General features: G+C 29.6%; 8 protein-coding genes across 8 annotated transcripts; 5 read left to right on the top strand and 3 right to left on the bottom strand.

The window, feature by feature from the left end:
* Window positions 1-3,361: 3,361 nt before the first annotated feature.
* Window positions 3,362-5,170, top strand: GO595_003886 (bacterial Ig-like domain protein; the record flags this gene model as incomplete). The annotated part of the gene is made up of 1 exon (XM_067916956.1): window positions 3,362-5,170. One exon carries the CDS (start codon window positions 3,362-3,364, stop codon window positions 5,168-5,170), a length of 1,809 nt encoding a protein of 602 aa, XP_067776173.1.
* A 1,202-nt stretch (window positions 5,171-6,372) lies between these two features.
* Window positions 6,373-6,747, top strand: GO595_003885 (ribosomal protein L34e; the record flags this gene model as incomplete). The annotated part of the gene is made up of 1 exon (XM_067916954.1): window positions 6,373-6,747. The coding sequence occupies one exon, from the start codon at window positions 6,373-6,375 to the stop codon at window positions 6,745-6,747; it is 375 nt and encodes a 124-aa protein (XP_067776172.1).
* A 368-nt stretch (window positions 6,748-7,115) lies between these two features.
* Window positions 7,116-7,592, bottom strand: GO595_003884 (uncharacterized protein; the record flags this gene model as incomplete). The annotated part of the gene is made up of 1 exon (XM_067916953.1): window positions 7,116-7,592. One exon carries the CDS (start codon window positions 7,590-7,592, stop codon window positions 7,116-7,118), a length of 477 nt encoding a protein of 158 aa, XP_067776171.1.
* Window positions 7,593-7,976: 384 nt separating this feature from the next.
* GO595_003883 (Ser/Thr protein phosphatase) lies at window positions 7,977-9,305 on the top strand (the record flags this gene model as incomplete). The annotated part of the gene is made up of 1 exon (XM_067916952.1): window positions 7,977-9,305. The coding sequence occupies one exon, from the start codon at window positions 7,977-7,979 to the stop codon at window positions 9,303-9,305; it is 1,329 nt and encodes a 442-aa protein (XP_067776170.1).
* A 5,625-nt stretch (window positions 9,306-14,930) lies between these two features.
* GO595_003882 (Appr-1-p processing enzyme family protein) lies at window positions 14,931-15,527 on the bottom strand (the record flags this gene model as incomplete). Its single annotated transcript, XM_067916951.1, has 1 exon — window positions 14,931-15,527. The coding sequence occupies one exon, from the start codon at window positions 15,525-15,527 to the stop codon at window positions 14,931-14,933; it is 597 nt and encodes a 198-aa protein (XP_067776169.1).
* Window positions 15,528-16,498: 971 nt separating this feature from the next.
* Window positions 16,499-18,007, top strand: GO595_003881 (uncharacterized protein; the record flags this gene model as incomplete). Its single annotated transcript, XM_067916950.1, has 1 exon — window positions 16,499-18,007. The coding sequence occupies one exon, from the start codon at window positions 16,499-16,501 to the stop codon at window positions 18,005-18,007; it is 1,509 nt and encodes a 502-aa protein (XP_067776168.1).
* Window positions 18,008-22,677: 4,670 nt separating this feature from the next.
* On the top strand, window positions 22,678-23,328 carry GO595_003880 (splicing factor U2af small subunit B-like; the record flags this gene model as incomplete). The annotated part of the gene is made up of 1 exon (XM_067916949.1): window positions 22,678-23,328. One exon carries the CDS (start codon window positions 22,678-22,680, stop codon window positions 23,326-23,328), a length of 651 nt encoding a protein of 216 aa, XP_067776167.1.
* A 2,006-nt stretch (window positions 23,329-25,334) lies between these two features.
* Window positions 25,335-26,060, bottom strand: GO595_003879 (uncharacterized protein; the record flags this gene model as incomplete). Its single annotated transcript, XM_067916948.1, has 1 exon — window positions 25,335-26,060. The coding sequence occupies one exon, from the start codon at window positions 26,058-26,060 to the stop codon at window positions 25,335-25,337; it is 726 nt and encodes a 241-aa protein (XP_067776166.1).
* Window positions 26,061-26,115: the final 55 nt, after the last annotated feature.

Genomic DNA, 26,115 nt, shown 5'->3' with positions numbered 1-26,115 from the left:
TTAAAACAATTGGAAATTATGCATTTTCTTATTGTCCATCACTTAAATGTATTTATTTTAATGGTAATGAATCACCAACAGTTGGAAATGGATTTGATGGTGTCACAGTTACATCTGTTATGGTGCCTTCGACATATAATGGTGACACATTTGGCAGTTTTCTGTTGCCAAAGGAACAATAATTGACGAATGCATTCCATCAACACAAACATTTTCTCAATCAAATATATTTACTAATTCAAATACATTTTCGAATTCAAATTCATTTTCATTATCAAATACTTTTTTCTAATTCAAATAACTTTACTAAATCAAATTCATTTTCATTATCAAATACTTTTTCTAATTCAAATACATTTACTAATTCAAATACATATAATAAATCAAGCGCATTTTCATTATCAAATACATTCACTAAATCAAATACGTTTATTCAATATCAAAGCATCACTGTATCAATTTCGAATATAACATTAGCTAATACATTTACATTAACATATACATTATCATTTACATATTATATTTCGATCATAAATTTCACATATTCGAATAGTTTTATAATTTCAAATATTAATGTTAATAACACTCTCTCAAATATATATATTCAAAGTATGTTTATTTATTATGAATATACGATTGTTATTTATTCATTTTATCAAAGTTATTATTATAATTATTATCATTATTCTCATTTTAATCAGAACGAAACGCAAACGAATGATAACAACACTATTGTCATTATAATTTGTGTTGTTGTTGTAATTATAATAGTAATTATTTTAATTGTTATTTTCATTATAAAATATAAAAAAACGCATCAAAACGAAAAGAATAAAGAATATGAAATGAAAGAAGAAGAATATGAAAAACAAGAAAACTTTGATACATTTGCGACAGGATATTCACTTCAAAACATTGAAGAAGACCCATTTGCGAAGGATTTCAAAGAAGAAAATTTTGATATTCAAATATAATATAAATAAATATAAAATCAAATTATTAATGAAATAAAAATCACATTTTAGAAATATTTATGTTAAATTTTTTTAGTAAATTCTTTAATGAAATTTTTATTAATATTCTTTCATGGAGTTATGAAGCAAAAACTATTGTAAAAAAATATAATTGATTAAACAATTAAAATATAAAATTATTTTTTTTTCATTTTCATGATTTATTGTTGTGTTTTATTGTAGCGATATTAGTCTAAAATTAAAAACAATTTTAATTTTTTTTATATATTTATTTTACAAAATTTTTAATTAGCTGGCGTTTCAAGGAATATATATATATACGATATCGTTTAGTTATTATTACATTTTCAGAGTATATACTATTTCCTGATCGCTAAACGCGAAAGCCACTCCTCAAAATGTGTGCTCTATCTGTGTATACAAGAAGGTTACATGGATGTATTGATTCGATAAAGTCAATATGTTTATTCATTATATCTTCGTTTGTTACTCAAGCACTCAAAAAATTGAATTTGTTACACTTTTGAGTAGTTTACCTAATATGAAATGCGGAAACGATCCCATTCCAAAAGAGCTCCAATTTGAACATATAGATGACTTTATTAAACCTTTGGACACAAATACGCCAACAGAAAGCATTAACGTTCAGGACTCATTAATTCCACAATTTAAAGATTCTCTCAAAAAAGTTAATGTTGCTATTGCAGCACATAAAAAAAATATCACAAAAGTCACAAAACGCATGAACAATCAAAATATTTTTTCCAAGTATCATATTCAACCATCATTTCTAACACAAGATATATATCGTCAATATAAATTCCTTCAGCCTATTGTTCAAAACTTATATCTTACGTTACAAAGGACTCGGAGTTCGCTCATTGAGCAGCAAATCGAAATGTTGATTAACATTCAAAAAGTTATAACATATCTTATTCATCATCCCAAACCAGTTTACGTTAACGTTGTTTCAATTACACAGCCATTTAACATCATAGAGTTTAGTTATCTTTCCTCTGTTCAATATCAATATTATATATACAAACGAAAAATGAAACAACTAATCTCACAACTCACTTTTATACCACATCCATTTCCCGACAAGCACAGTAGCATCCAGCTTTTACGTAAAATCATTAATGATTCCATAATTCTTAAGGATCCTTCGAATCAATATATTCCCGAAACCGATGAATACGAAATTTTTTCACGTTTTCTTCAATCACAAGAAGCTCTACAGTCCAAATTTTGTTTGTCGCAACTTAATGAACGTAATTTCGTTGACACATTAGAATTCGCCACACGCGAAACTTGTAGATACATTGGAATAACAGTGAACGAAACAGACCAAACCAATGTAATCCGATATTTCCTTGCTCGATTTCTCTTTAACACGTCGGAGATGTTAAGTGTGAATCGGAATGATCAATACGACGAAAAGTTACTTATCAAAATGAAAGAAATGAAAATATGCGAAATGGGAATTAAAGAATCGCAAATACCATCAAAATATTTAGAAATGACTTCAAATGAATTTTGTGATAATTATCAATTATTTAATGGCATATTCGACGATTTGTTGCTTTGTTGCTTTTGTACATTTCCAATCGACGCATTATACATTTTGTCGAAGGTCGAATTAAGAATTAAAACAATGATCGAAGAATGTTCAAATGAAGTAAAAAATGAAAATTTGTTCGCTGGCTGGGAAATAATAATCGTAGCAGCGCAGTTACCGTTATTAAAAGTTGTGTTCGATGAAATGGAAAAATGGAAATCATTGAATTTGGTGTCTAACGAATTAACCACAGTTTACGAAATTCCGAAATTGGTAATGGAAGAGATAAATAAAGGATGTTGTCAATAAATTGTTTTTGTTACGGTTTCCCATCGCATGCTTTACATATCGTTGCGGTTAAACAGAGAAAACTGTGAAAGTTTGAAAAAGTAAAAATAATAAAGAAATTTGAATGATGTTGGTTAATTAACACAGTTCAAAAATTCAATACATCATTGAATTCCAACGTTCACACCAATTACTCATGCTGTTTTACCTTTATTTCATAATATGTGAAAAAATAGAACTGGAAATTAGTGCAAAAAAATCATATGCAAATGGGAAAGGTGGTAGTCATCTTTCTTGGAAAAATGGTGGTAAGCACGCCTCTCCAAAATACTATAAAATTTTTCAAAAAGTTAAAAACGAATGGCAGCCTATTAGTACATACAGCAACGAAGAAACCATTAATGTTTTGAATGTTTACCCATATCCAAGTCAGAAAGGGACTCAATCAAGTTTCTCTGAAAAATATTCTCCTCCAAACTTTGTTTCAATGGAATTTGATACTGACCTAAATCAATCGCATTGTTATCCAAAATCTGCTTCTATGAAAACTTGGATTGAAGGAGGCAGTTCTGATGACATTTATTCTTCACCATATGGTACTTTCCCTAATTCAACAAAACACATAATGGAAGTAAAATTATTATCAATTGAAAAATTCGAAGAATTTGTTGAAAATGACAATGACAATATTTTTCAATTTGATGTGATTGTTTTTGGGTTCTGGGATGGCAGCTCTGGTTATTCAATAAAGTCCATTAAAAAATTAAGAAAATACATTAATCGAGGGTATGGATTTCTTGCAGGCCCAGACACATTAAGTCAAATATTTGTTAAGTATCATGAAGATGATGAGGACGAGGATGAGGATGATGATAGGAAAAAAGAAAATAAAGGATGGTTATATCCCACAGGTTTACTTCGTCTCCGTAAAATGTTTGGAATTTCTGTACCAATATTTGATCATGTTAAAGAAAGCGAATACGAATCTGATCAAATATCGATCAAAAACAATGGTCTACTTCTGCGATATCCATGGCCAATTAACGACACCGATACCGAACTTGATATTATACAAACTCATGTAAAAAATCAACAAGCTTCAGCTAACAATCAAATTTGGTTTTCTTTTAATGATGATGACTCAGTAGATTCGCGACATAATTTCTATCTCACAACATATGGTAACACAGCAGTTACACAATTAGGACGTGACCAATGCAATGTAACAGATATTGAGAAAAAAATATTAGTTAACACAATTTTCTATTTAAAGCAAAGAACTGAAGCAGACAATTTCGATGATCATTTGTATTCACAGGATAAGGCGCCACCATTAATGAAAGAAATTATATTTAATGAAAGTGATTACACTATATACTTTGATGCAGAAGATAATGGTTCTGTATATACATTTCAAGTTAGATCATATGATTATGATGGAGATCCGACGTCAACATCAGATGATGTGACTGTAAACGTTACTACAGGAATAGAGAAATACAAATATTTGATCACAAATAGTTCTATTGAAAATATCAGTATAAGAAACTTAGCAAATGAAACTAAAAATTATGTTAAAATAGAACGAGAGCAAACTACATCGAAAATAATGTACATTTATGCTGCACCTGTTGATGGAGCTGGCAATGTCGGGAATATTATATCTATGCAAATAAATTTCACAAATTTATCAATACAAACAAAAACATTTTCACAATCAAATAATTTTACACAATCAAATGCATTCGCACAAAGTAATACATTTACCAAGTCGAACACATTCTCACGAAGTAATACATTAACTAAATCGAATACATATTCTAACACAGATACGTTCACACGAAGTGATTCATTTTCCAAGTCGAACACGCGCATAAATTCGAATTCCGGATATGAAGATGTTACCCATTCGTTCATATTAACGTATTATCTCTCCATCACCGAGTCGTATGTCATCAAGGATTCGTATGTATCGCGCACCCGTATCATAACTGAGAGTTCGCGCATTCCGACGTACGTCAGCACCGAATTCATTTACTACGAATACTCTGTTATGCAATTCCAGACGTACTACAGCTTTTATTCGGATTTCTTTACAATGTATCAGCAAAACGAATTGACGCGCAATGAGTTTCCGACGAACGTCCTCATTGGCCTCATCTGCGGCTCGATTGTCGTCTTGTTTGTAATAATTGGAATTTCAATTTTCATGTTCCGTAATAAAAAGAACAAAAGAGTTACATCGGAAACGGAAAACAATGAAACAAATTTAGAAGACATAAATCAAGAAGAGGGAATAAACGAAGAAATAAGCAAAATGGTGCGCAGCGAAAATGATAACTGGATATAGATTTGCGTTCAAATGTTTATAGTTAGTTTTTGTTTTGTATATAATTCGAAATTCACATTTAAGAAATGTAACATTGAAATCAATTGGACATTTTATTCGCTTGTTGATCCAGATGCGCACTTTGATAAGCGCTTATCCTTTTGCTCATTTCTCTCACAAGAATTGGAAGCAAAGTTACTGCACAGCACCAAATATAATGCAAATGGCTGATGGCGTTGTGAGAATTGTGGTGTAGTAATTAATGTGAAGAAACTTATGACGAATGTGAATGTAATCATAAAAAACAATTATGTTGTAATATATATATTTATATCCATTTTCAAAAATCGTAAGTGTAAAAGAGTTCTGAAGAGAACGAACGATGATTAAATGTATAATAGTAGTAAGTGTGAATGTGAAATTTGGAATGCGTTTGACTGTGTAAATGTGTGATTTGGTAAATGAATTTGATATAAATGTGTTAATTGTTGCACCGATCTTCTGCTACCATTCCTTTAATAATATTTAAATTCTTGAAATTATTTTCTTGATATGAATTTATTGCCAATACTGTTGTGGTATTATCATTATCAAATGCACTACTCCATTTTCTTTTACATTTTCAGTAATGAAAATTGTTTGAAGGCTTTTACATGATTCAAGTGCATGAAAAGAATCTTTTGTTACAGATTTTGGCAATTCAAACGAAACAATCAATTTTCCATTTTGTGTAATGATATTATCACAAAATATTTCATCATTATAATTGGAATAACTTAATTTATTTTGTCAACTTTTATGAAATGAAGACTAAAACATCCCGAATATACTGTTTCACCAATTTCTCTTACATTTATTCTAATATTAACTATTAATGATTCATATTGTTGTGAATAAATTTGGAATTGTAATACACTGACGTGAAAATAAACCTGTCGACTGACAAAAAATGAAAATTAATCATAAATTTTTATATAGTTTGTTAGTAAATAGAAATTTTAACATATCTTCTTTCTCAAAAAATTAAATAATTAAAATATGATTAGAAAATCAAGAAAACTCCCAGGTATCTTTTTTTCACATAGTTGTTAATCTAATTAATGTATCTGAACTTGGAATTTCAATATTTGCATGATGGAATGCTTTCGCTTGAATATTTAATACTTCAATATGGTGCACCCCAAATTCTAATCGTCATTGGCGGTTTGGCCGTCCTTTTCTCTATGGGAGATAATCGCTACACACTTCGTCGCAGCAATCCATACCACACACTTCGCAATCGTGTTGTTCCAGTACGCACCCCAGGAAATAGACTTGTAGCTCATTACATCAAAAAGCGCGTGAAGGGAATGATCTGTGGTGAAACAGGAAAACCACTCCCAGGTATCAAGCACTTACCAACAAAGAAGCTTGCTAGATTACCAAAGCATAAGCGTACAGTTTCCCGTCCATATGGTGGCGTTTACTGTGCATCTGTTGTAAAGGAAAGAATCATCAATGCTTTCATGGAAGAAGAAGCTAAAGCTGCTGCTGAAAGGAAGGCCGCTGCAGAAAAGAAAGCTGCTGCTGAAAACAAAGGCAAGAAAGGAAATAAATAATTTATGATATCTTCATTTCACCTTCAAATATTTAATTTGAAAAAATATTTTCATTCATATTTTCATGTTTTATGGATCAATCAATTTATTTGATTTAAAAACTTATATAATAATATATAAAAATATTTCTAATTTTCCAATTTTCTAATGTTATAACATTAGAAATACAAAAAGTTTTTATTCTATTGTCCTCCGTTTTGGAAATTATATATAAAAAATAGAGAAACATATATTTTCATTTGAGTTGTAATTGATATTGCTAATCTTATTGACGTTACTCATTGTGCGATGAATTTAGAGGCAAGAGCAAAATGCTTTTTATATTTATTAGAAATGGATAGTGAAAATACATTTTAGTAATTTAAACCTCAATATGGTTTTGGAAGATTTTCCAGCTTTTCTAATACCTTTGGAGAAAATTCGTCAAAGAAATCAGCAAATTGCTGAAATGAGTTGTTTGCATTATCAATATCATTTTCATTTAAAGCAATTTGAACTTGTGAAGCTTTATCATTTAGAGTACAAATCATCAGCGCTAATTCGCTTATGCACTTTTTGGCTTTTTCTGGATCGAATTCTTCTTCATGAATATCAATCTCAATTATGTCTTTATTTTTCATTTTCAAATCAAAAACTGTTTTTTCGTCATCAATGAGATCATTTCCATTGTAACGGAGAGTCATTATTTCGCTTGGAATCTCCCATTTTTCGATAACAATATCTTTTAATGCAGCAACTGGACAAAACACAGAAACAGGAACTTCATAAAATTCTTCGCCTGGATTGTTTGTGAGTTTTTTGAATCTTATAATTATTTCTCTTTCTTTTTCTTCTTTCTTTTCCATGTTTTTGGCCATTCCTTCTTTTGTTGACCGTTACTGAAAATTAAAAAAAAAAAAAAAACTAAAAATGCAACTGAACTGCGCTCTTGGATAAATATTGCATGATAAAATATGTTATAAATGTTACTGAGCTTTTAGTTATTTTAAAAACAAATTTATAAGCATTAAAATAAGATTCTCAATTTAACTTTAAACACGACTAATTGGACCTATACCTATTTTCTTGCTTTGGACTAACAAAATATTCAGAGTGATTTATATGATTAAATCTATGATTACTTTTGATACATTTGTTTTTTCTTTCACCTCATTTTGGGCACCCTAATCAAATAACGGTTCACCTAAATTACGGTTTTTGTCGTAGCGGCAACTGATTGCAAGAGAAAAATGGATAAAAAACGACAACCAGCGATAAATACATTTTCTCTTGTAGCTGCGTCAATCATTATTACTCTTCCAATTTTTCTCAAGCGGTCAAGCTTCCCAATTCAAAAAGATCAAGTTGTCCAAAATACAGAAATGTACGAATTTCTTTATATTAACGATATACATTTGGATCCTTCATATATTCCAAATGGCAACCCAGATATGCCATATTTTTGTAATAATGCTTCTGTTCTTATTCCAAGTACACATAAATACGGGCAATACAATTGCGATACACCCAATGAAACATATCAATCAATGATACAAAATATTCCGAAAATCATTAAAAAACCTCAGTTTATTATTTGTGGTGGCGATATTCCAGGTCATTCAGTTGATTCTGATTTTGACTCCCACATTGCTTTCATAAAAAAATTGCTCGATCAGATGGGTGATATGTATCCCGATGTTCCACTTTTATTAACTCTTGGCAATAATGATTTCTATCAAAATTATGGCAGTCTTTCTACAGATGAAAGAGACTTTCTTGGTCTCACCAACATCACACGTCTTGGTCTTCAAGGGGAACATTTGGAAACGTTTAAAAAAGGAGGGTATTACTATTATGATTTTGAACCTGCCAAAATCCGATTTCTCCTTTTGAACACAGTTATGTACACCACTAAACGTAGTGACAGTGGTACTGATCCACATGATCAATTTTCATGGATGGAACGTGTTATTTCCGAAGGTCAATCCAAAGGGCTTACAATCATCATCACAATGCATATTCCACCCGGCCATTCGGATCTTAATGCCAAGCAAGGCTGGCACGAGGAATATATTTCACGATTTGATGAAATTGTCAAAAAGTACGATGTAAAGTATTCAATTGCGGCCCATACTCATTATGACATATTCATGCCTCATTATGGGCAAACCGGTGCTTCCCAAGGGTATTCTTTATCTAGTCCTTCTGTCTCACCTGCTCATAATAATAATCCAGGATTTCGTGTGTATCAATTTAATGAAAATGGATTAATTGATTATGAGCAATATTTTGCCGACATTATGATGAACCCATCTGAGCTTAATTGGGAGCTTGAGTATAAGTTTTCTCAGGCATATAACGTCACAGACTTAAGTAGCGAATCGATTCAAAGTGTTGTCAAATATATCACGACAACAAGCGAAGGAAAATGGAGTTACAAAGAGAAGGTAACTGCACTGGCAATGGACAACTGGAAGTTTTACTTCTGTATGCTGAAGGCAACAACGCATGAACAGGCTGAAATGTGTTTGGGCGCTCTTGAGGCGCAAAGAATACCAATTACGCCATATGACGAGTGAATGTTGATATGTAATTTCGTATTTGCAAATAAAAAATCGATATGTATTAACAATTTTGGAATACAATAAAAATATGAACCAAATTTTGAACTGAGCGATGTGCACATTGACCTGCAATTGGTTAAACAATTGAATTACTTTAAAGAAAATTTACAGAAAAATTATGTTAAATTTATAGTTACCGCTTTTTAAAATCAAAATAAAAATATATAATATGTTTATTCTAAAAATGAAAAATTGTTTCGTTTCATTAGAAAATATCAGAAATATAATTTAAATCCATTTATCTTCTTCTTCTTGAACAAATTGTTCAATTTCTTTGTCAACGTTCTCTCTTCGTTCTTCTCCGTTTTTATTGTTCGCTTCAAATCTTTCGATTTCTGTGTTCGAGTGCATTATGCGATTTCGTCGAATTAAATATATAATAATTCCAACAATAACAAATATGATAAAAATTGTTCCACAAATAATTCCAATCAAAATTGTCGTCGATATTCCTTTCTCATCATGATTATCTTTATGAATATTAATTCGTGAAAAAAATGTATAAAAATATGAATAAAATTTGAAATATGTAGAATATTGAACAATGATATAATCATAATAAATAATATATGTCGAAATATAATAAGAAATAGAATTATGAAATGAAAGGGAAATCGTGTTTTTCGAATATATCGTATTAATAGAAATCGTTTGTGTAAATATTAATGAATATGTTAATGCAATAGAATATGTGAAATTATCATCGATACGAAATGAATCTGTAAATGTATTTGATAATGTAAATATATTCGATTTAGTAAATGTATATGATAACGTAAATGGATTTGATTTAGTAAATGTATATGATGATGTAAATGTATTCGATTTAGTAAAATTTGAATTTGTAAATGTATTACTTTGTGAAAATGTGCTTGATTTAGTGAATGTATTTGATAATGTAAATGTATTCGATTTAGTAAATTCATTGCTTTGAGATAATGTATTTGATGATATAAATGTATTTGATTGAGAAAATATATTTGATTTTGTGAATGTATTTGATAACGTAAATGTGTTCGATTGAGAAAATGTATTTGATAATGAGAATATATTAGATTTAGAAAATGTATTGCTTTGAGAAAATGTATTTGATTTAGTAAATGTATTTGATAATGTGAATGTATTTGATTTAGTAAATGTTTGTGTTGATGGAATGCATTCGTCAATTGTTGTTCCTTTGGCAACAGAGAAGCTGCCAAATGTGTCACCATTATATGTGGAAGGCACCATAACAGATGTAACTGTAATACTAGAAAATCCATTTCCAATTGTTGGTGATTCATTACCAGTAAAATAAATACATTTAAGTGAAGTACAATCAGTGAATGCATAATCTTCAATTGTTTTGACATTTTTGCCAATAAAAAGTGTTTCTAAATTAGAACATGAATAAAATGCATGACTTTCAATCGTTTCAACATTTTCTTCAAGAATAATCGTTTTGATATTATTACATGATTCAAATGCATGTTCTCCAATTGATATAACTGAATTTGGTATTGTAAATGAATTTGTTACATTTCCTATTGGATAACAAATTAATTTTTCAATATTTTTATCATATAAAACTCCATCATTTTCATAATTAGAATAATATAAATTTTCATTGGAAACATAAATAAATTGAAGTTTTGAACAATATAAAAATGAATTTGTTGATATTGATGTAACTGATTTTGGAATTGCAATGCTTTTGATATTAATACAAGTTTGAAATGCATAAGTTCCAATTGTTGTTAAATCTTCTCCTAATTCAACAATTTCTAAGTTATTACAGCTTGAAAATGCATTTTGACCAATTGTATAAACTAATTTACCAATTTCAACTGAAGATAATGAATTCCATTCTGAAAAAGCTGAACTTGGTATTGTATCAATTCCTTCAATGATTAAATGTTGTGCTGATTTTTGATAATTTTTATAATCATTTGAAAAATCATTTTCATTATTTAATATTAATGTTCGATTTTCATTAACATATACAAATTGAAATGAATTTTTGATAAATAAAATAAATATTAATGAAATGATTCAAATGTTACATTTTGTTTTGTTGATATTATATTTTTTAAAAGTATATCTTAAATAATAAATAAATATAAGTGAAATAGAATTAATTAAAAATATCAGATCACTTGGAAAAAATGAGGAATATAATGGATATTTTTTGATTATGCTTTCATTATTAACAAAATGTAATTGCTTAAAAAAGTACTTTAAATTGTTGACGCATATCAGGATAATTGACTTAATTTTATCAATGCTTAAATACCTGCTTACTGCAAATGCCATGTGCATACTATTATAATTGAAATTTTTGGAAATGCTTCGGTACTGATGATTTTGATGTGCTTTATTCTTGATGAACACAAATTTGTTATATCTAACTCGATAAGCAAATCCATTTACATCAATTATTTCTGAGATAAATTGCATAATTTGGAGAAGATGCATGAATTTTGTTACCGATAATTTTTTTCTCCCTAAACACTTTTTGAAAGTATAAAAAACTTTTCAAAGGATACGAATTTTGTCACCAAAAAAATTTCAATTCAATCAAAAAATGCTCATATCAAAACAAAATAAAATAAATAAATATTTTACAAACAATTTTACATCATTCCTAATATAATGTTTTCGATTTCTTTTAAATCTTTCGCCAATGGAGTTCGTTGTCTGTTTTCATATTCTTCTTTTTCTTTTCTTTTTCGTTTCTCGATTTCTATTCTTCTTCGTTCATATTCTGGAATTGGTTGGATCAAATGCACATTATTTCTCGAATTAATATATTTAATTTTCGATTTTTTATCATGAATTTTCATGAAATTTTTATCATAAAATTTATTAACATTTACATTATTTTTATTGTTATTATTCATAACATTTTGATGTATAAAATTTTTATTATCAAAATCAAATTTTTTCCATATTTTTATTTCACAATTCCAAGATGAACTAATATAATAATCAAAATTATTTTGACTATAAATACAACAAATTTGATTTGTATGTCCAATTAATGTACGGATTAATTCACCAGTTTTAAGGTCAAAACAACGAATTGTTTTATCATTTAAACTTACCAAAATAAATTTCGGATCATCAACAAAAAATGTCGTAATATTACATCCATTACAAGAAATAGAAAGTAAATGTTGAAATTGATTATCATTTTTAGTTTCGAAAATTCGAATATAAGAATCGCCATGTGTTGTAATAAATTTATTTAAACATTTCGAATAATAAATTTGTTTAATTTCACCATATTTCGACATATCAATTACATTAATTTCATTCATTGTTATAGTATATGATGACGTCATGAAAAATGTATTAATTTCTTTGTTATTATTATTATTATTATCTTCAATATCCCAAAACTTTAATAACCCATCAGCGCCAACAGTGATAAAAATGTTATTATATATTATCGAATCATTAATCGCGCCATTATGTGCATTTTCTTTTTTTATGATTTCTTTGATCGGTTCTGATTCATCTTCGATTATAAATATATGCCAATTACCATTTAATGTTGTCGCAATAACTTTCTTCGGATTTATAATATGTATTGATGTAATACAATCTTTTATTGGGTTTTCCGTTTGATTCATTTTCAAGTTGTTTATTTGTAATGTATATACATTTCCAATGTCATCTCCAAATGCAAATATTTCATTGGAATATTTAAGAGTCGTTAAATGATGTTCAATTGGAATACTTCGAACATTTTCATATTGATAAAGTCCATTTTTATAATAAAAATTAAGTTCTCGATCACCGCCAACAATATATTTACCTGGTTTTAATTGATCGACATTTGTAGAAATATCGTCAACTTCATTCGTAAAAGAATTTTCATCCGATTTAAAGTCAACAAGTAAAACCGAATGAAATGGAACTTTAGTTTTTATTGTGACTTGTGGAGCTGATTCATCAAATTGATATCGAAAAATATAATGATCATTACATATGGAAATCATTTCTCGTTGTTCTTCATTATAATAAACACTATAATATAAATACGTGGATACATCTATAATAGGACGTTCATGTAATACATCAAAATATTGTGTTAAATCAGTATTGAAATTTTGTGAGCTTAAAAGACGCAAACCGCCGTCGACCGTTACAACCCACGCAAGATCTAATACGCGATCAACAGCAATGGAAACGATGGAAGAATTACTAATACTATCACTTTGAAGAATAAGACCATCACGCGTTATTGAATGTATCTTACCATCAAATGAACCTGCTAAAAAAACATCACTTTTGGAATCATAGGCTAAACTACAAATCGATTGACGCTTAGGAAGAGAAACACTCTTTCGAACTCTAAGAGCATCAATGTGTGAAAAACAAATTGTATGATCTTGTGAAACTGTTACTAATCTATCACTGGAAATCATCATCTTAAGAATTGCATCTGTGTGTATATTGATTTTAATAGTAGGAATGAGATATTGAGGTTCTCCAGTTTCATGTGATCTTTGCAAAGATCCCCATTGAACATCAAACATATAAACAATACTGTTACCACCTACAAATAATTGCCCATTCTTTTTGCAAAAAGCAAGAGAGTAAAGAGGTGATCCAAAACAATCTGAAGGCCTTTGTCTGTTGATAAATTGTCCAACTAATATTTGTTGGTTTGACCAGACATTTAATTTACCATCCATTGCAGTACTAAATAAAACTTTGCTTCGTGAGTCGAAGGTGATTCCTGTGATTTTTCCTGTATGTCCACGAAAAATTGAGATGACCCTTTGAGTTTCAAAGTCCCATTGACGAATTAAATTATCTTCATTTGCGATATATACATCTGAGTTATGTACTGCATAAGAATAGAATTGATTTACAGGAAGCACCTTCTTCAGCACCCAGCACATTTTCCAACGTAGATTTCGGCCGTTTATTTAGCGTACCCCCAAATTAAATAACGGCTTTGCTGAACCTTATCAAAAAGTTAACTTAATGCCACTTTTTGCATTATTTTGTCTAAAATAACTTTTTTGGGATTTCATGATTTTTTCATGCTATTAACCATTGAGATTTATATTCACTAGTATGCATACCAATGGGGTGTTCTATGCATAGAATGTTTTTATTAAAAATCATGATATAAAAGCGAAATTTGTAAAAAATAATTAATGGATTTAAATGTTTACTTTACATGTTTACCTCTTAGAACAAATTTGCCACCTTTCCATGGAAATATGATTCATTTAAAATCAATTGTTCAATCTGTGCTCGGTAAATCAAAATTATTTGAGAGTAAATAAAAATAATTTCAATATTTTCTTGGTATTATCTTCGTTTCATTCGCTGTGATAACATAATCTTCTCCGAAATAAAAGTCCATTCTTGAAGCTTTGCTTGTCTTCGGTACGTAATGTCCACTTTCGTCTTTCTGAAGGATATAAGAGAATCCTCCAAACATTCCAGGAACAGCAAAATGATGTTGCCTTTTCATCTCACGCCATAACTTTGGTAATCCTATGTCTTTTGCGGATGGGAAGTCGCGCATATATGGTTCAATCAATTCATGGAATCTTTTTTCAATCATTTTAATTTCCCTTAATTCTTCTTCAGGTAGTACCTTAGGAAGAGGGAAATAAAAGGCTGCATTTTTATAATACGCATTAATATTTTGTTCATCGAAAAGAACAAAAACAATTCGAAGTGTTTTTCAAGCGCAATTTTTGATGCGGCATGAGGGAAACCAAATGCACCAGTCGAAATGCAGCATAGCCCGATGCTACGAATACGTATGCCATCGATGTGTGATAGGATTGATTTGTAAACATGCTTGAGAAGTTTGGGTTGTTCACCTCTTGGACCAACAGCATGAATTATATATTTAGATGGAAGCTCAAACCCTGGTGTGACCGCTGTTTCACCAGTTGGAATTTGTTTGATTTTGGCACATTCTGCGGCTAGTTTTTTCCCTGCTTTTTTATGTATTGCTAAAGAAGCACCACTATTAGCATCAAGCTTTTCTGTTACAGGGCAGACAATAGCGTCTATCTCAAGATCAGTAATGTTTCCTTTCCATAAAGCGATTTTTGAATTGATTTCTTGATCTACATCATACGGTGAAACTTCTGTAGGAGATTGATATTCAGGACCCTCACATTCCCATGTTTGAAGCAAAGTACATGCAATATGTTCCATCCACATGTATGAATTTTTAGAATTCAAGCTTGAGGAAGATGCGTTTGAACATTTCGTAAACTATACAAATAACAAAATGACAATTGTTATAACGGGCGGTTATGCTCAAAATTTTATATAACCGCCATTTTGTTTGATTGTGATTTTAAAAAAAACTGTTATTCAACCCCAATTAAAATTAAAAAATATCTAATGAAATCCACATTATGTTGATATGGTAAAAATATCAACACAACGTTCATTTAGTATAATTTTTATAGCTATAAAATTATATTGGAATATGACATAGCGAATCTTCTTAAGCCCACAAGAAAATTTTTGAGCTTAAAGAAAAGTGACATTTTTAGTGTACCCCATAGAACATCACCTTCACGGTTATTTTGGCGGGGTTTTAGCAGTCGTTTTTCTGAGGAAGGCTCACCACTACAATTTACTAACATGTTAGAAGCTAGGCCTCGAACTAATGTCTTGGCAAACAAAAGAAAATTGAAAATGTTTTTTATTTTCCTGAGATCAATAAATCAATGAGTTAAGAGATCTTAAGAATGAAAATTACGTGGGCTTAAGAAGAAGCTATAATAATTTTCGACATTTCATACATTGTTGCCAAAAGCGTATAGTGAAGAATGCCAATTTCTTAATTTAAATCAAATATAAATTTTTCCCAAAATAAGCGTTTTATTTCGAAACGATTAAAATGTTAACAAATAATTTTTCAGCTCACATGTCATAAATTTATAAAGCTCGATGATCGTTAACGACTATGACCACAAAAGTGCAAATCTAAATCATCAATGTCTTTCATTGGAAGACTTTTTCATTGGGTCCAAAATGAAGAAACTAAAAGCACAGTTCTTTCAATGAATTTTAGTCAAAGCACATCATTGCCAAAAGTAGATGTTGAAACATGTTTTATGCCAAGTATTCACAAATTAAAAAGAAAACTTGTTGACGTTGCAATTTCCGTCGACATGGATAGCGAAGAATCTGAGCCCGAAGTTTTAAAAATTGCACCTCTAAATGAACTTGTAAAAAAACGAAAGAAACATATATCACCAGAAATTGTTGAGCCCATCATTATAAAAAAGGAAAAGAAAGCTGATGAAGTAAATTCTCTTTCTTTTGCAAAACCAACCACTTCATCAACAAGTTCATCATCATCCAATTCATTTTCCTTCTCAAATATATCAATTGCAATGACTGACTCGAATTCAACATCATCTACTGGTGGAGCATTTAATTTTAATTTAAGCGGATCACCGTCTAAAAATAATACTTCGTCTACAGATTCTTCAACAACATCATCTACAGCATTTTCATTTAATTTCCCTTCGGCAAATACATTTAGTTTTCCATCGCAAACCAATACTACTGAAACTAAAGACTCAGCACCAGCAACACAGTCTTCAAGCGAATCATTACCATCTCCATCACTTTTCAATTTACCAACAATTCCTTCATTATCTCCAACAACAACACCTTCATCTACTAATTCGAGTGAGGCCAAGACAGAATCACCTGCAACTCAATCTTCTAGTACTGAGAATACAACACCAAATCCTCCAGCAAACGATCAAACTCCCTCTACACAAACTTCACAAACGCCTTCAACAAGTTCGACTTCCCACAACCCGTTCGCCTCCGTTACATCGACACCATCAGAAAATAATGCTACAACATCAAACACCACATCAAATTCTTGGGGTGCCCCATCTACCACACCAGCACAACCGCCGCCACCCCAAAAGGCCCCAACCGGTTGGGGTGCCCCTGCTCTCCAAACTAACACACAAACAACCAGCCAACCTTCGCTTAGCACAGCCAATTCATCAAGTGCAAATAATAATCAATCATCAGGAGATAGCTGGGGAGCTCCAGCTAATTCCAATAGTCAATCAACAGGAAGTGGTTGGAGCGCAACCAGTTCTTCGAGTGACCAATCATCAAAAAGCGCTTGGAGTTCAGGAAATACTTCGAACACTCAATCATCAACAACAAGTAGTTGGGGTTCAGGAAATACTTCGAACACTCAATCATCAACAACAAGTAGTTGGGGTTCAGGAAATACTTCAAGCACTCAATCATCAACAACAGGTAGTTGGGGTTCAGGAAATACTTCGAACACTCAACCATCAACAACAAGTAGTTGGGGTTCAGGAAATACTTCGAACACTCAACCATCAACAACAAGTAGTTGGGGTTCAACCAATGCTCAGACATCATCAAATAATTGGGCTGCATCATCCACACCCAGTAATCAGCAAACAGCAGATAGTTGGGCTTCATCATCCACACCCAGTAATCAGCAACCAACAAATAGTTGGGCTGCATCATCCACACCCAGTACCCAGCAACCAGGAAATAGTTGGGCTACATCAGGGAGTACTTTCGGAGGCAATAAAAGTGCAACACAAACTGGCGGCGGTTGGGGTAGTGGGCAATGGGGCTCAGGTTGGAGTGGATATTCTCAACCAAAATAAAACATATAAACCATTTATTAATAAACAAATGTACATCATTTAGATTTATATTCATTGATAAAGTTATCAACAACTTTTTCAGGTACAACAAGTGGTACAACCAAAAGCATTTCATTCATATCATATTGAGAAAGCACATCATCCCAATTAGGCCTATTTTTCGAATCCATAAAATGATTTTGTTTTCTTTTAGCTGAATTATGTTTAGTTTCATATGTTGGAGCAACCAATGCGTCCAATGAAGAAGCATTTTGATTGTATTGAAGTGCAACTGCTTTATAACTTGAAGGAATATCAGCCATCCAATTAGTTTCAGTAAAGTTTATTTTTTTATTTTCTTTCGTATTTTCAACGTATTTTGTATTCAATTTTTCAATTGATTTTGAGAGGTATACCCCGAACGATGGATCGTCAATTGAGAGCTTTACGAGAGCATCGACCGTTTCTTTAATTTTATTATTTAAAATAAAATTTTGATAAATATATTGAACTTTATCATATAATAAGTCATTTTTTAACTCATTTTTTTGATTATTATTTAATGTTGTTTGGATTTTTCTTTTTAAATTGTCGAAATCTTTTCCATTATTTTTAATGATTTGAAGAATTTTAATTGTCAAAAAGTTCAAATCATTTAATTTATTTGTTACAATTGTAGAGTTTTCTTTTAATGGCGGAATCACAGGTCTCATAAAAGTCTTATGTTTACCTTGAGCGATTCTAACGCTATTAAAATTATAAGTTTGATTTCCAAGTTGTCTTTTACCACTTTTAAATGATACAACTTTACCATCAATACCAAATTCATTATTCTCATTTGAGTTTCCATTTTTTGACCCTTTGTCAAGTTTATAAATCGGTTGATAAGGTTGATAATTAGCTTTAGCATGTATAAGTTTTGATTTCCCTTCGTTATAATGTAATTGAGCAAAAGAACCATTTTGTTTAATTATTTCTTTCATTGAAGGTGTAAGTTCATGAGTTTCAGGGATAACAATTGGCGTTTTATTACTAAATTGTTTTTGTAACATTTTCTTACGTTTTTTATTTAATTGGTTTTGTTTATTTTGATTTATTATTTTGGTATTTTGTTTATTACCATTTAATCTTTTATTAAAAGGATTATTTTCATCATCATCATCAATATCTACAAGTGGATAATATTCATCTTTATTATCGATTGATTGAATAATATATTTTCCCATTACTTTTTTAAGTTTCTCATTTGTAAGTTTATTATTCTCATTATAAATATTCTTTTTATTAATGTTTTCATTATTTAAATCATTTTCTAAATTTTTATTACTTTTATTGTTATTATTTTCATCTTCTTCATCATTTATATCGACTAAACTTTCTAATCCTTTAATTCCATCATAAAAAGACGAATTTTTATTAAGTAAATCTTCGCGAAAAGAATCATCAAAATAATTATCGAAATCTTTATCAGAATTCGTATTATCATTTTTATTTGTTTTATTTATTCGATATCTTCGACTATTTTGTTTACATTCGAATTGTTTTTTAGTATTATCTTTTGGTATAATTGATTCTCTTCGTCTTAATGTATTTCGTGATGATACATTTGAATCATTTTCATTATCATTTTTATTGTTTTGTTGTGATTTATCAACTTCTTCACGATAAAATTCGGCTAAACTTGAAACAGGTCGAATTTCATTCTTTGTAATAATTCCATTTTCTGAAATCGATGGTTTTCTAAGGCGATATTCATTTAGAATTTGTTTACGGATTCGTTGAAGATTTGTATTGTTTTTCATTTCTAATGTTGTAGAATTACCAAATAATATATCAAGAAAAATTTTATATTTTTTAGATGTGTTTGGTGATGCTAAAGGTTTCGAATGACTTAATGATATCATTGTATCATCATCAAAACCTTCGTTCATATTAATTGGATCAATTTGTATTGATAATTTATGTTTATTTGTTATTAAGTTTTCATTTTCTTCGGATTTTAATTCATCAATATTATTATTGTTATTATTTTCAGTTATTTCTTCTAAAGTTTCATTTTGATTCAGTATTTTGTTTTGCTTTTCTTTCTCTTTTATGGTATTAAATACTGTTGAACTTGCATTACTCATTAATGATTGCAAACTTGACATAGCATCAAAATGCATTGATTCTTTCGAACGTTCGATTGTAATGAAATTAGTAGAAGAAGAATCATGTATATCGAAATTATCGAAAGAATCATCATAACGTAATATAACTTTATCATTATCATTATTATTATCATTTTCTTCATCATTTAAATCATTAATATTTTGATGTCTTTTATTTAAAATCGGGAATTTCGATTGAAGTAAATCATTTAAATATGATTTTGGTTTTGTTAATGGAAATATTTCTTTATTACTTTTAGAATATGATTCGATTCTAGAATTAGATTTAGTTCCAAGTATATTATTATTTATATTCTTTTGTAGGCCTAATAACATATCGAAACGTGAAGCTATTTCATGACCAATTTCTGTTCTTAAGATATCACTTTGAATTTTATTATGAATTTGTATAATTTCATTTTTATAATTCGTTGGTTTTGTTCTACAACCATTTACATATATAAACTTATTAGAATTAGGTTGTTCAATAGCAGAAGCAACTTTTATTATGTTTATTAAAGGTTTAAAACTTAATGAAAGTTCATTTGTAACATTTTTAATTTTAGAAAATATTTGAAATTCATTTTCTATCTTAAAAGAATCATTAATATTATGTAAATCTATTGCATTCATATGTGAATAATAAGCAGAAATTAAAAGTTCATCTCTTCGAATACATTGTTTTCGATTTGATGAAGCTCTTTTATTATTTTCATCAATGACTCTTAAAGCAGTTTTAAATTTATTATTAGAAGCAATGTTTAATTGTATGAATAATGAAATTGCTTTTTTATATTCTCGGAAACATTTTTCTTCAATTGTTTCTGATTCTTTAAGTTTTTTCGATTGACATTTAGCAGCATGAATTAAAATAATTCTCATGAATAAAGAAAAATCATTTTTTTGTTGTTTCCAAGCATTTAATAAAATTTTATGTTGTTTATTTATGTTATCATTAGAATTTTCTAATTGCTCAATCACATTTAATGGAATTCTTTCTTTTAATGATTTTTTATAATCAATAAAATGTATTTCATCATTCATAGATTGTTGATAACTTATAAATGTATCTTCTTTAAATTTAGGGGAATATAATTTAATATTATTTTGTTTCGTAGGAATAACATTTATACCTTTTAATGTCTCAAAACATTTTGTTAAAGTTGGCTTATTTTGAAGAGAAATATTTTTTATTATAAAATTCCTCCAATGTCTTTTACGTCTAATCAAAGAAAGCCAAGAACAAAAGGAATGTGAAATATATTCAGTGTTTTTATCTTTTAATAATATCGATGCAAAATATAATGCAAGCGAAGGTTTTTCTTGTATTTTTAAATATGAATATGTTTGTAAACATTGTGAAATTTTCCAATTCTTATAAAAGACATTCATAATCATTCGCTTTTGATAATACTGATGACGTTTTTGAAACGAACTAATTAACATTTCGATATGTTTAATATGTTGAATAACTTGAAACCATTTAAGAAATACATATCGAGTCATATTATAATTAGATTGTTGAATACTCATAAAACGCATCCAACTTGAAAAAGATCGCTTTATTAATATATGTTGATGAAATTCTTTCGAACGTTCTTCACGTTTCTTTTTGATTTCTTTTGTTAATAAAACTTTGCGAAATGATTCAAATGTTTTCTTCTTTAAGCGAAAGATATAATTGTTTCGAGCTTTGTCTTGTAATTGTTCACGCTCAATTTGACGTTTTTGATAATATAAAATAGATGGAATCGTTGTGTTTAGTTTGGACGGTATCGAATGTTTGTTTTTAGCGTAATATGCCCAGAATTTAAAACATGATTGAAAACAACCAACTTGATCAAAACTTAAACGGGATAACATTTTACACTCTTTTTGGGATTTCTTTGTTACTATTAGCCATTCTAATAAGTAAGATTTAAGAAGTGATCGATAAAATAATCTAACAAATTGATGTAATTTATTAATGTCAATTTCACGTGGTACAGTAATTAAGCCGATTGTTGGATAAAATTCAATTGGTACAAATTGTTTGTTTTTGATTTTGAACGTATTTTGAATGTTTTTGAGAAGAGAATTTCGATCAACACTACTAATAAATGAATTAAGAAGGAGAACATTAAAATATATACGTGCAGGTTCGGCTTGCATTTCTCGAGCTTTTTTAATGAGTTTTAAAAATTTTTGACGAACATAATATTGACGAAAAACATTTTGTATTTTAATTGCCGCTAAGTCATTTTTGCTTCTACCTTTGCGTCGAGCAAGTGTTCTTCTAAGATTTTCATAATGAGGATTTGGATGAGATGGAAATAATAAATCAGTATACTCATGATGGCCAATTGGTGTTTGACATTTTTGTACTTCAAATTCATCAAAAACAGATGAAATTGTAGTGGACTCAGATTCATTTGAGTCCTCTCTTTCCTCCATCTAATAACGTATTTTCATTTTTTTTTGACGATTGTTTCTAACAGAAAATAAATTAATTACTTTACTGAAAAGTAACAATTTTGCTATGAGCCAAACGTTCATTAGAAAATGAAAAAAAGCTCATCAGATGAAAAGGATACAACACTTTGTTCTTTATTTGAAAAAGTTGGGTGTTGTGCAAAAGGCGATCTTTGCAATAAATCACATCGTGAGCTTCCACTTAGTCGAGCAATAGTTTTACATCATATTTTTCCAGATCCTGATATTTTTATAAGTGCTCTACCACCATCCACGATTGAAATTGATCAGGAAATGAGGATGAGAATAATTAATTCATTTTTCCTTGATGTTGCCCAAATGCTCATGCAATTTGGTCAACTTGATAATATGGTAATTGTTGGCAATAAATGTGACCATTTACATGGAAATGTAGTAGCGTTATTTCATGAAGCAGAAGGGGCATATACAGCAAGAGAAGCATTAAATGGCCAATATTATGCCGGGAGAAGAATTGAAGTAACACTTGCGCCGGTTCAAAGACTTTCGTATGGGTTTTGTAATGATTATAATAACAACCAATGCCCTCAAGGCGAAGAATGCGGATTCATTCATCCAATCGAACCGACTCCACACGTTTTCGACCAAATATTTCCAAAAGCATTGAGAACGATTCCATCAGCAATGCGATTGCCGAAGAAGAGAATAATAGATAGTCCAACTGACGCATTATATGGGAAAACAAAAGTTGTCTTTTATTAAATGGTGTAATATATCAAATTGCTATAACAGAACTTGAAATAAAATTTTTGGTAAATATTGTTCTTTAAAGTTAATTTTTTTTTTATTTTTATTTTTTATTTTTTTAAACTCTTTTATCACTTTGGAATGATTATTTCTTCAAAATAATACTATAGACATTTTATATCTTCGGAAGATCTATAGTATTAATTAATTTTTAAAGATTTAAAACTTGAAATTTCTCATTTCATCTTGAGTACAATTTATAAAATGTCTTGTGAAAATAAGTATAATGGTTTTTTGTTTACTCATCTACATACAGCGCCTTTAATTTGTGCTTATGTATGCATTCATTTTTAATTTAAAGTTTTCTTTGTAGATAACATATTCATTACCATTGATGGTAGCGAATTCTGGGGTTCTAAAAATATTGCAAAAAGTTTAATAATCAGGAATTTCCTTCCTAATGACCCTAAAAATTTTTATGAAAAAATATTTCTAAAAATATAAAAAAACATTTACTAAGGTTGATTTGAATTAATAAAGTTTATCATTTCATTTAAATCTTTTTCAAAATTAGTGAAAACATATGCATTTGGCGGAAATCCGTCTTTTTGGCGGCCTGTGGTAACAATCATTGCTTTAAAATCAGCTTGGCCAGCAGAAATTGCATCATTACTTGTATCGCCAATATGAATTTTCATTTTAAAATCTGAATTATGATTGATTTTCAACCCATTTAAATAAGCATCAGTAATTACTGTTTTCCTATCAAAAGATGTTCCAAAACCACCAAAATGATCAGGAAAATATTGTATTAGTTTACAAAGTTCAAGTTTTCTCCATGCAATTTTTTCATAATTTCCGGTAGCAAGACCAATTTTTAAATTCGATATTTCGTTTAGCTTAGACAAAAATAAAGGAACACCGGGTAATACATTAAAATTAGGCTCTGCTGATGAAATAAAATTCTTTTCAACAATCATTTGCATTTTTTGCATTTCTTCTTGAGATGGATTTCTACCAGATTTTTTTATCATTTCTTTAGAAATAAGTGCATCTGTCCATCCAGCTGTATTTTGATTAATATATTTTTCAGGAAGTTCAGTGATATTTAGAGAATATAATTCATTTATAGCATCTCTGAAAGCCATTGGATGTTTTGCAGATTCACCACCAAAGGCTATTAATGTTCCATCAATGTCAAAAGTAACCAAAATTTCCATTTCGATAAATTTGTATGAATTTAACGTACAAAAAATTCAAAAAAACTCCGCATTAAATTCTTTAGAAAAAATCAAAATTGTGAAAAATTTAAATTAAAAGAAAAACTTTGGAGCGATCGGTCCAATTTTACTCAAAATGAAAGAACAAAAAATTGCATCGCCCGGGAATGGGACCCGGACCCCAGGCTTGGGAAGCCTGGATTCTACCATTAGACCAACGATGCTTTCGATGAAACACATTATTAAGCTTGTAAAATGTTCTAAATAAATAATGGTTTTTTGAGCTTCATAAAATCAGAATTTTATGTTACATGAGAGATGTATTGCACCAAAGTTATTGTCTATTTCTTCAATTCAGTTTTTTTTAGTTATGTTTATCATTATTATAGGTAAAATTAAAACTTTTTATCCCTATATATTTGTTATTCATTTTATTTTAAGATTTCCATTCTTAATAATCTCTATACGTGACAATAGAAAAACAGTAATGGAAGCGTTTGCTATCATTTTGTCATCAATCATAACATTTTTTTTGATCACAATAATTATTGGAATTTTCTCACCCGTAAAATGGATTCTTATATCACTTTTCCTTGGTCCTGTTTGTGTTGCACCACTTGCAACATATGGTTGGACCTATGAAATTTTCTTTTCACAAATCGGACTTTTGATTGGATCAGTTCCATTTCCACTCGATTGGAAAATTTTTTGGAAATACCCACCCCTTCCGAACTCAGTATGCTTAACAATCGGATCATTTACAGGTAGTTTCATAGATTTTATTAATGATAAACGCATTGCTTAATTAGAGGTTTGTATAAGGAGAAGACTATACCTTCCGATCTTAGACATTTTAACACCTGTCCCAATGCAATATTTCCATGATTCGTTAGTGTCAACAGTGATTATATCTTCATCAGCATCAGCAAACATAAGTGATGTAATGGGCCCAAAAATGCTTTGGAGATAGTTCTTTCCTTCAGTGTAATTATAATTTGAAGGAATAACAAGATAAAATAATGGCTTTTCTGATCCTGAAATTTCACATCTGAAAACTGCGCTTCCTTCTTTGTATGGAATTTCTTTGGACACTTTACGCCTTTTTATAGCTGCGACGTCTGGTGGTGGAATGGAAACAATTGGAATACTTTTAGCTTCATGTCCAAAATACCATGTGAACATAAATTTGATATCTTGATTACTCTGAAGATATATGACACGACCTTGATCATCACGGAAACCAAATTCTTTCCCTGTTGGAATAGATACTTGAACAAATTTCAGGAATGAAGCAAAATTACAGTTGGTGTTAATATGTCCTTCTTTACGAGATGAACCGATCGAAAGGGTAACGTCATCTCCAATTACAACCTCGGTAGTTCCTCCTACTAAAAGATTTGTTTGTTTCAAATTTGTTTTCAAATCAGCAATGCGCTTCTTCAATTCTGTACTCCTACGTTCTTCGCTTTGAAGTTGGTCTTCCAAAAGTAATTGTATTTCTGTTGAATCTGTGATTTGACGGGTCATCACCTCCTTGTGTCAAAAATCCTGAATTGAATTATTTTAAAATTCAATTGTTTAA

This window comes from Histomonas meleagridis (genome assembly GCF_020186115.1).
Source record: "Histomonas meleagridis strain 2922-C6/04-10x chromosome Unknown contig_23, whole genome shotgun sequence".
Lineage (NCBI taxonomy): Eukaryota > Parabasalia > Tritrichomonadida > Dientamoebidae > Histomonas > Histomonas meleagridis.
Note: the sequence above shows the minus strand (reverse complement) of the source record. Positions and strands in the feature narration are given on the sequence as shown.